Raw genomic sequence first — 11204 nt, 5'->3', positions numbered from 1 at the left:
GAGACGTGTGGTGTTGTGACGTGATGTTGTGCGGTAAAGTGGTGAAATAACGTGAGCTATGCTTAAGTAAGTTGTATTTTGTTTATATGATATTTATACCTATATGTTGTCTTGTTTCTCTCTATTAGTTAGGAATGTGATATCTCACTCCCCGTGTGTTATTTGTGTTTGGATCCTGTGATGATCTCGGATTTTGTGTTCGTGGGAGCAAATGATTAGATGGGTGACTATGAAGAACCTCATGTTAGAGGACACGGGAACACAATGCTCTGATAGGATGTGACATTGGGGTATATGTTTCTATATTAATTGCATGAAGTCTTGAATGACCTTGTTTTGAGCCGAGATGATTTATTATTTATTTGGACAAGTTTTATTATAATGGTAAAAAAGTGGAGCAAGATTTAAGAAATCAAAGAAAGAAAACAGGTGCCAAGAAGAGAAATTGAGCACTTGATGGCAGGACATTTATTCCCCGTCCGGACCACATCCCACAATTTACTTGTGATCATATGACTGGCAATACCCTATAGGTTCATTCTTTTATCTTATTAGCTCAAGCAATCACTTTATCAGCATATATTGTTTCTCACTACAATGTCCTGCCAGCTTTGCGAGTTTCAAATAATTTTGTTGAGATTAAAAGCTACGTGTTTAAGGGATATATTAAGGATAATGCTCCCAGTATGGTGTACTCTGTGAGTTATCTTTCACACAGTAATTCATTCATTTACATAGTTTTAGTAGACAACTCATGGAATGGTTATATCAAAATATAACCTATGAAAAAGGATAGCTTGGTCAACTAATTATTGACTGTTTTATTTTATTGTATTCTCTTTTATCTTGCATTTATTGACTTTGTTTCTTTGCATGAAGATTAAATTCAGTTTGGTCTCAAAGGATACAAGTTTTATCATTAGACAAAGACAAAAGACTAGTACCAATTTCTATGAATAGTAGTGGAGAAAACTCAAAGTAAATTCCAGGTAAGCAATTAAGTCACTAAAGTTGCTTGGTTTGTTTCTTGGTGTTATATTTTCCCAATGTTCATTTCTTTAATTAACATTAGTTCATTATCTGGATGTACAATTAAGGTTAGTACTATTTCCATGTGACTAAGTTGTGTATAATTAGTTGAGTTTTGATTAGTTATTCTAAAATCTCAATTTTGCTTGTTGTTTTCCAAGTCTGTGCTTTTAGACTATTGTTGTTTTATCATAGGAAGTGTAAGGATGTGTTTTCAAGTGTAGTGTTCTGTTATATGCTTGATCACATACATATTTATTTGGCCACAATTTGGGTGTTCTGTAATCAAATTTCTTCATGGCAGCTTGAAGAGGTCTAGAAAGTTTCAACCTCAAGATAGGTGCACTTCTTGTGAATTTCCTGGTTTATAAAAATGGCATGTTAACTTTTCTTTTTCTTTTCATCCACATATAAAATTTTTTGCCAACAAATTAGAATGACTAGATTCCTTACAAACTACATGTTTCTCTCAACAAATTCCTAGCCAGTCACAAATTCCTCTAGTTGAACAATTGGATCATTAGAATCATGCCTTTGAAGAGGTGAAGATGTTGAATCTGTGTTCTCATTTCCATATGTTGTTATTCTTTTAAAAATTGCATCTATTCTTTTATGCTTCATAGTTATATCTATTAAAAATATTACTTCCAAATTAATATGACACTAATGATATAATATAACTCAAAGTATTAAAAAATGATAAGAATATAAATCCAAATAAGATAACAAGCCACAAAAAAAAAATATAAAAACAAGAGTTCAATGCAATAAAAAAACTACTATATAATCTAATTAATTACATTAGCAAAATAAAGGAAAAAACAACAAGGACCAGACTATGAAAAACCAAAGCTATAGGCATGTAACAAGACATAAGACATTCATTAAATATTTTTTCCAAATTATAGAAGTCTAAAAACCAAATAAAAGATAACAGTTTCCACACACACCTCAAGTTCTCAACCGTTCAAATATGTAATTCTTAAGATGGCTCTAGGTGATAAGCTAATAGCAAAGTAGTGGCTTCAATAATGCAGTAAAAAAACCATGAAAACAAAAGAAAATGTAGCAAAAATATTGATAAGAAAAAAAATTATTGATAAAAAAGGGAATGGACCGCAACTGCAACTCCACAAGAGAAATTGATAGGAGCCAAAAGCATTGTGTAACAACAAAAGATGAGTGTTGACGTGTGTTGTAAAGTTCAATTTTTTTATGAGGAACAAAGAGGAAAAATTAGAGAACGGTGTGTACATGAACAAGTTGTTTCTCCTTTATACTTTGTAATTTGCTCCCATCCAACTCCACAATTACGTAACTTACACAAAGGCTTATTCACTTTTTTTTTTTTTTTTTTTTACTTTTCAAATGGTAATTTGTTTGGGCTACTATGTGTTCTTAGTGTAATGCAATGAAATTTTGGTGACCGGTGTCCAAATCGGTTGTTCACTTTGGGTTTAATGCAAGATATACACAACCTAAAATGTATATTCTTATATTAAAATAACTGAGGGGGGGGGGGAATCTTATATTAATATTTATTAGGGTATAAACAATTTTCTTTTAGCTTTTCCTAAATCCAGAACTAATCTATACAAATTTAGGGTTCAAAAATGGTGCTTCTTCAGTCACTTTCCTTCCAATCTATTGTGGAAGAGCTTTTTACATATAAGACTTCTCGAATGGCAATGTTTCCCGCTGCTGTTGATCCACTTGATAAGAATTGAATGATGTCCCTGGCACAGATTCAATAATCGGCTTGTCTGCTAGCAAAACTTCCAAGTAGGCATGCATTGATTTTGAGATGAAATCAAGGTTAGATCCACCTTCTAGAATCAATACAACCCTACCTTCAGTAAAACTCATTAACTTCTCCAACCGAATAGAATAATCAAATGGTGTATGTGACACCCTCTATCTCAACATACATATAAATAAATAAAACATAAAAATATTGATCAACAAATTTACTTGGATAAAATATTCACATTCACTTCACTATTACCAAATAAGACTTATTAAAAACATATTCGGCTCAAAACAAAGCTGTCAAAGTTTACAAAAGAAATTTTGTTAAATCAGTGAGATAAAATAAAATAAAATAACATCATGCAATTAAAATAAAAACCCATCCTAGTGTCACATCCTATCAGAGCATTGTGTCTCAGCGTCTTCCTCTAGCATGAAGTTCTTTAAAGTCACTCACCTAATCATCTGCTCCCACAAATACAAGGTTCGAGATCATCACAGGATCCAAAGACAAATACCACACAGAGAGTGAGTTATCACACACAAAAAAACAAAACAAATAAACAAGACATAATCAAAATAAATTATGGAAATATTTATAACATAGTTAAACTTAATACAATCCACGTCACTTCACCACTTTATCCTTTAAAATTCATTTTTCAATCACTAATCACATTACACATGAATCACACACTTGAGTTAAGACGTAATAACACCAATCAATTTCATAACAAACAATTAGCAAGCGTTATGCAATAATTATACTAAGACTCAAACCTATATGCAATGTAGTACTATGTCAGTGAAAAAACACCCTAGGGTGCTTAGGAGTACATAACAAGACACATCATACAATGGGTATGCCAGGTCACTCTCACTAAGTAAAATCATAAGGTGACTAGTCAAAGTCACTCTATTTTGCGAGAACTCTTCAACCATATGAGATCAACACAGACTTAAAGAAGTACTTAAACTGAATGTCTTTACCCCTAAGGCCTAAACTCCAAAGAATCCATTAGGGTCTCACCTTCTTGATTCAGGTCCAACCCCAAAACAATTTTTTTGCACGCAGATACTGCTCATGAATTATACAATACCCACGACTTCACACTCGTGTTTGAAACACGTATAATACATTGCGTTACAATTTAACACTGGTTCCTAACTAGGAAACCTACACTTTTCCTTTAAGATTGCACATAAACACCAATCGGGTTATTGTGTAATTCACAGCTCACAACATAGTATTGTCACATCAAGTGTTAACCACACACTTATTCACAACCAAATCTCATTTCCACAATTTAACATATCATAATGTCACATTCCACCATCACATGTTTACGTGTATCTCATAGAATAACACTTGTTCAACTTTGCAATTATACTGAATCTCAATGACAATATTATAATCTCAAAGCAACATGTTATTTTACAATTTATCACATATTCAATTTATAGACTCTGCTCATGAATTATACAATACCCACGACCTCACACTCGTGTTTCAAACATGTTTAACACATTGCGCTACAATTTAACACTGGTTCCTAAATAGGAATCCTACATCTTCCCTTTAACATTGCGCATAAACACTTTTATCAAGATAAACAATGGTTGAGTAATTGTATAATTCACAACTCACAACACAAGTATTGTCACATCAAGTATTAACCACACTTATTCACAATCAAATCTCATGTCCACAATTTATCATCTCATATTGCCACAATCCATCATCACATGTTCATGTGTATTTCACAAATTAATACATGTCCAACTTTGCACTTATACTCGATCTCAGCAACAATATTATAATCTCATTATAATAATTTATCACGCCTCATAACTCATATACACAACACACACTAATAACATTTATATGACACAAAACATATATATATATATATATATATATATATATATATATATATATATATATATATATATATATTAAATAAAACTACATTATTTTAAATCAAAAAGAGTTTCTACAACAATTAATTTAAGATTACATCAAAAGAAATTACTACTAGGCATTAACCTTATAACTTTTTTTAATTTATTATTTTAGTATTACAATACACACACACACACACACACAACATGTTGATCATCAGTGTGGGAAAATCCAGAACTAGATAATAATTTGTATAAAATAAGTCATTAAAAAGAATATTATTTATAGAATGCACTAACAGTAGATGTTTGTCTTAAGCTTCTTTGGCCTCCAATGTCACGCATCGTTGGGGAATGTTGGCGCTTTGGTTCTCGGGATGGTCCTCGTATTGGGTGTGTGGTGCTTACACATCGTCACATCTGCTGCCCAACCTGTATCATCAAATAAGTGGCGTGCATCAACTACCCAACCATCAAATACATGTCGCACATATGGGGAGGTGGAAAGGAGCTATGGGAGGCGGAGTCGGCATGGTTGCAGGGCATGGAGGTAGAATCGGCATGGGAGGTAGAGTCGACATGGGTGTGTGTGCGGGTGGTGCCTTTGTAGAGGCAAAAGATGAAGAGTGTTGGCTGGTTAACAAGGTATCCATTTTCAGGAGAAAGGCATCTAGTTTGGTAGCCATGGAGGCTTGGGTGACGACGAAGTGGGCAATGGTGGCCTCAAGGAAGTCCAGGCTAGGGTTCCAATTGTCGGGTTCCGCCATTAGAGTTCTCAATGAAAGCACCAAACCCCACACACCCCCACACCCACCCCCACACCCACCCACACACACCCACCCACCCACCCCCACCCACCCACACACACACCCACCCACCCCCACCCACCCACACACACACACACACACACACACACACACACACACACACACACACACACACACACACACACACACACACACACACACACACACACACACACACATTGGAAGACAAGCGGAAACACAAAGGGGGAGACACGAAACTTCTGAAAATATTATTAATTGACGAAAATGTAAAGAATGAGGTGAAGTCTTAATCGCAACCAGCATTTTTTGCCACCTGCTTTCAGTCTTATCTGAATAACAAATCATTAAACTTCTGAAAATTTTCACGAGCAATTCTTTTTCAATGCTGTTTTACCAACAAATCAGAGTTATTCAATAAATCATTACTCCCTTTGAAAGAGTTTCATCTAAGAAATTCAAGGGCTTCTTTATGATTTAACCCCTTTACTTCACAGGCTCGCTCAACACCATAAGCATGTAGCAAATGCTTCTAGTTAATCCAATTTGTTGACGACGTCAACCTCGAATTATTGGAATACCTTGATTAACATTCCACAACTTAAAATCAATGGAAATCTTCCGGGAGGTACTTCATTTTCTGCAGAAATTCTTTATTTCGCTGTTCACATGGTGCATTACGTACCTGATAAGAGGCTCGTCCAGGAGGTAATTTATATCCGGTGCATGCTTTGCTTTGTTTTGTTTGGTTAATGTATTACTATTCTGTTAAGCCAGTGACAAACTCTATTATTGTTTAATATGTCTGCTATTTTTCTTCTTTGATATTTTTGTTAGTTAATTTTTCTCAAGCAAGAGCTCTATTAACTAATTTCATGAGATAGCGGATGTGCTCGTTAATTGTATAGAAAATTAGGCAAATGGTCATTTTCTTTTTTAGTTTTCTTGGTGACTAATATTCCCCACTGAATTCTTTAGAGCGTGCTTGTCTCATCTTTAAAAAGCTATTTTGTATTGTAAGCAATAGAAAACTTGTCAGCATTTATAATTTGTTTACGTCAATTCACTGGTATCAGCAAGGAAATTGCCTCAATGGATTGCTATTGTGTGACTTTATTTTTCTTGACTCAATTGTTGCTTCTGTTGCCTGATCAAACATCTCAAGAATCAATGCTGTGGCTACCATGCCTAATCCAACATTGGCGTCCTCCTCTTCTTTGGCCTATGAATGGACTTACGATGTTTTCCTCAGTTTTAGAGGTGAGGATACCCGCTTGGGTTTTACCGGACACCTTTATCATGCTCTGTGTGAAGTGGGAGTCAACACCTTCATGGATGATCAAGGGCTGAGGAAGGGAGAAGAAATCACACCATTTCTAATGAAGGCAATTCAAGAATCCAGGATTGCTATTGTGATTTTTTCAGAAAACTATGCGTCATCAACGTTTTGTTTACAAGAACTTGTGATGATCATGGAATGCTTAAAACATCAGGGCAGGTTGGTCTGGCCTGTTTTTTATAAAGTGGATCCATCTGATGTGCGCCATCAGAAAGGAAGTTATGCAGAAGCACTAGCCAAGCATGAGACAAGAATCAGTGATAAGGACAAGGTGGAAAAATGGAGGTTAGCTTTGCAAAAAGCTGCAAGTCTATCTGGTTGGCATTCCAATCGAAGGTAAGTTAATTATTATTATCTGTAAGATATTAGAATTTCACTCATTGACATCATTCAAATTTTTCTCTTGGGCAGGTACGAATATGATATCATTCGGGACATCGTTCTAGAGGTCTCTAAAAAGATCAATCGGAACCCTTTACATGTAGCTAAATACCCAGTTGGCTTAGAGTCTCGCGTGCAGAAGGTAAAGTCACTTCTTGATGTTGAGTCAAATGATGGAGTCCACATGGTAGGGATTTATGGAATAGGCGGAATTGGAAAAACAACACTTGCATGTGCAGTGTGCAATTTCGTTGCTGATCAATTTGAAGGTCTTTCTTTTCTTTCTGATGTTAGAGAAAATTCTGAGAAGCATGGACTGGTACACCTTCAGGAGACACTTCTTTCTGATATACTTGAGGAGAAAGACATTAAGTTGGGGAATGAAAAGAGAGGAACTCCAATAATTAAAAGTAGGCTCCGTAAAAAGAAAATTCTTTTGATTTTGGATGATGTTGACAAAATGGATCAATTAGAACATCTTGCTGGTGGACTTCATTCAGTTGATTGGTTTGGTTCTGGGAGCAGAATTATTATAACAACTAGAGATATACATCTGCTAGATTTTTATGGGATTGAAAGAACCTATGAAGTAGATGGATTAAATCAAGAAGAAGCCCTTGAATTGTTCAGCTGGAATGCTTCCAGAAGAAAACAAATTACTCCTAGTTATCAGGAAATTTCAAAAAGAGTAATACAGTATTCTAATGGCCTTCCATTATCTCTAGAAATAATAGGTTCTGATTTATTTGGTAAAACAGTGTTGGAATGTAAGTCAGCATTAGATCATTATGAAACAAATCCTCATGACGATATTCTGAAAATCCTAAAAGTAAGCTATGATGGCTTAAAGGAATATGAGAAGAAAATTTTTTTAGACATGGCTTGCTTCTTTAAAGGATATGAACTTAGTGATGTAAAAAACATACTACATAGTGGTCGTGGCTTAGCTCCAGACTATGCTATCCAGGTGTTAATTGACAAGTGTCTGATAAAAATTGTTCAATGTCGTGTGAGAATGCATAATCTGATTGAGAATATGGGTAAACAAATTGTGCGACAGGAATCACCCACAAATTCTGGTGAACACAGTAGATTATGGTTCTCTAAAGATATTCTTCGTGTTTTAAAAAACAACAAGGTTTGTGCATTATGCTGTGCTTATTTCTCTCTTGAATCTCTCATCTTTCCTTTATAGACAAATACATGGTATAGAAGACCTCTAATTGTTGACTCTCTACATTCCTGTTTTATGTTGACAAAGTTAATCTCAATTTAAATGTTTTGGTTTGAAGGGATCCGATAAAACTGAGATCATCATGTTACACTTGCCCAAAGAAAAAGAAGTGCACTGGGATGGAACAGCATTGGAGAAGATGAAAAACCTTAAAATACTGGTGGTAAAAAATGCTCGCTTTTCTAGAGGACCTAGTGCTCTCCCAGAAAGTTTAAGAGTGCTAAAATGGTGTCGATATCCTGAATCTTCGCTGCCTGCTGATTTTGATGCAAAAAAACTTGTCATATTGGATTTGTCTATGAGTTCCATTACGTTCAAGAATCCAATGATCATGATGGTATCATAGTAGCTAACCTGTCTTGATGTTTATTTGGTCTTGAATATTGATAAGTCCATTTGAAAATTCATAAATTAGTTATTCAGTCATTTTTGCATTTTGCAGAAATTTAAGTACTTGATGGAAATGAAGTTGAGTGGTTGCGAATTACTAAAAGAAGTATCTGACATGTCTGGAGCACCAAATTTGAAGAAACTGCATCTTGATAATTGCAAAAATTTAGTTGAAGTTCATGATTCCGTTGGATTCCTTGATAAACTTGAATGCTTGAACCTTAATCACTGCACTAGTCTTAGGGTTCTTCCTCGTGGCATGTACTTAACTTCTCTTAAAACCATGTCCCTTAGGAGATGCACAAGTCTCATGAGTTTTCCAGAAATTTTAGGGAAGATGGAAAACATAAGGTACCTTGATTTGATTGGCAGTGCCATAAGTGTCTTGCCTTTTTCAATTGGAAATCTTGTTGGGCTCACTAGGCTGAATCTGAATAAATGCACTGGGCTAGTTGAACTACCAATTAGTGTTTTTATGCTGCCCAAACTTGAGAACTTGGAAGCTAACTATTGTGATCGGCTTGCACAAGTACAGAATGGAGAAGGTCAAGATCATGAAACGGTGTCTTCAAGTGTTAGGGATGCTAATTTTAACTATTGTTATCTGACAGAGAAGTTTCTTGCTACTCTTCTTCCTTGCTTGTGCAATGTGACATCTTTATCCCTTAATTCCAGCAATATCACAGTCCTTCCATCATCAATCAGTGCCTGTCTCTCCTTGACAGAACTTTATTTGAATGAATGCAAGGAGCTCCGGGAAATCAGAAGCCTGCCACCAAACATAAAATATCTTTCTGCTATCAATTGCAAATCCTTGACTTCCGAGTCTAAGGAAATGTTACTGAATCAGGTATCTTATCTATGTTTTAAATCTTTTTTCATATTCTTTCAGCAAAAAAAAGCAAAACAAGGACAAATCTGTTGTCGTGATCATAACTTACCCAGGATGTTTACCTATTATATTTTTATTATACATGATTGACAGAAACTACATGAGACTGGGGGTACACATTTCAAATTCCCAGGATCAGCTATCCCAAGTTGGTTGAATTACAGTAGAAGGGGCCCATCCCTGCGTTTCTGGTTTCGTAACAAGTTCCCAGCAATTACTCTATGTGTTGTTGGAGTTTTTGGTAGTCTGCTTAAGTGTAAGATGGACCCTATCTTAACTGCCATGATACAGGCCCCAGTGATTACCGTATTTGCTGCTACAAAATATTCAATTCAGACAAATCATACAATTCTGTCTGATCTGTTGATTGAATTTGGCAGTAATAAATTTGAAAGATTCCTTATTGAGAATAAATGGTACAGTGCAGAGATTTCATTTGAGGATATTTATGGAATAACAGACATTGAATGGATGGGAGTACATGTCCAGGAACATAAAACAAACATGGCAGATATTCAATTTACAGAGCCCAAGCTTACAATGGTAGACAGTAAATTCTGGATTCACTTTATTACTGATGTCGGAAAACAATTGAAATGTGGTGATGCCTATTACTGTTATCTCCCACCATTGAGACCAAATGAAGGAGGCGAAGACTATGACTGGCTTCAAGTGTACATTCTGATTCTCTCTGTGGGACTCTATTGTCTCCTTCTCTGAAATTCTTCCGTGTCTCAGAGCAGATTTTAGGATGCTTCTACATTTTCTATCAGCTTTACATACTGCATAGCCATTCAGAGTTCTGTCAGTTCCTCTGTTTCTGCCTAATTTTCTCCTCTGTTTTTAGGATGTTTTGTGTGGGATGAGTTCATTTAGCTGAAAATCTTGCAATAATAACTTTATCACTCTTTGAAAGTGTGGAAGTGATAGCCTTTAAATTGGAATCCAGTAAGAAGCAAATTGAATGTGCAGTGATTCATTGTAAAATGCTGTTCTGTTGATTGATGCTACTAACTAGTAGTGTCTAAGCAGTTTATAATAAGATGGAGCATTTCTAGAAAATCAAAAGAATGCAAGGTACTGCTATCATTATTGCAGTCGGGGTTGTTGGTTATAAGAAAATTAAACTCGCAAAAATAATATATACTAAAGGTTAAATTGACCGTGCACAATTGTTAAATTATACATGTGAATTTTGTTAATTTATTCGACATTGTAAAAATATGATATAATTCTATGTCGGAGAAGTTATTATTCCCATGAGACTATCTACGACACACATGCATGCAAAAAAATGAAAAACATTAACAAACTGAAAGAACAAGAATTGTGTCGTGTGTATGTGCGTTTATAAAGAAAGACCGCAAACACTGTTTTCAAAATGATTAATCTATCATCCAATAAAAAGGCATGAGGGAAAGTATACTAGTCCATTCAACCTTAACTTCGTTTATTCCCTTCAAGACGAAGGTATTTCGTTAAGCCACTTTTGGCTACAACAAT

General features: G+C 35.1%; 1 protein-coding gene across 1 annotated transcript; it reads left to right on the top strand.

Annotated features, from left to right (window-relative positions):
* Positions 1-5758: 5758 nt before the first annotated feature.
* On the top strand, positions 5759-10763 carry LOC100814790 (disease resistance protein RUN1). Its single transcript, XM_041005280.1, has 6 exons — positions 5759-6173; positions 6631-7140; positions 7216-8323; positions 8478-8756; positions 8862-9659; positions 9795-10763. The coding sequence occupies exons 1-6, from the start codon at positions 6076-6078 to the stop codon at positions 10419-10421; spliced, it is 3420 nt and encodes a 1139-aa protein (XP_040861214.1). The 5' UTR covers positions 5759-6075; the 3' UTR covers positions 10422-10763.
* Positions 10764-11204: the final 441 nt, after the last annotated feature.

The sequence above is a fragment of the Glycine max genome, chromosome 1 (assembly GCF_000004515.6).
Source record: "Glycine max cultivar Williams 82 chromosome 1, Glycine_max_v4.0, whole genome shotgun sequence".
In the NCBI taxonomy this organism is placed as follows: domain Eukaryota; kingdom Viridiplantae; phylum Streptophyta; class Magnoliopsida; order Fabales; family Fabaceae; genus Glycine; species Glycine max.
Note: the sequence above shows the minus strand (reverse complement) of the source record. Positions and strands in the feature narration are given on the sequence as shown.

Bases quoted from the DNA above. Each gene is read 5' to 3' on its own strand.
- LOC100814790 (XM_041005280.1), top strand. From the start codon at position 6,076: ATGGAAATCTTCCGGGAGGTACTTCATTTTCTGCAGAAATTCTTTATT. The intron at 7,141-7,215 runs GTAAGTTAATTA...TCTCTTGGGCAG, and splicing joins GGTTGGCATTCCAATCGAAG to GTACGAATATGATATCATTC. The intron at 8,324-8,477 runs GTTTGTGCATTA...TTTGGTTTGAAG, and splicing joins GTGTTTTAAAAAACAACAAG to GGATCCGATAAAACTGAGAT.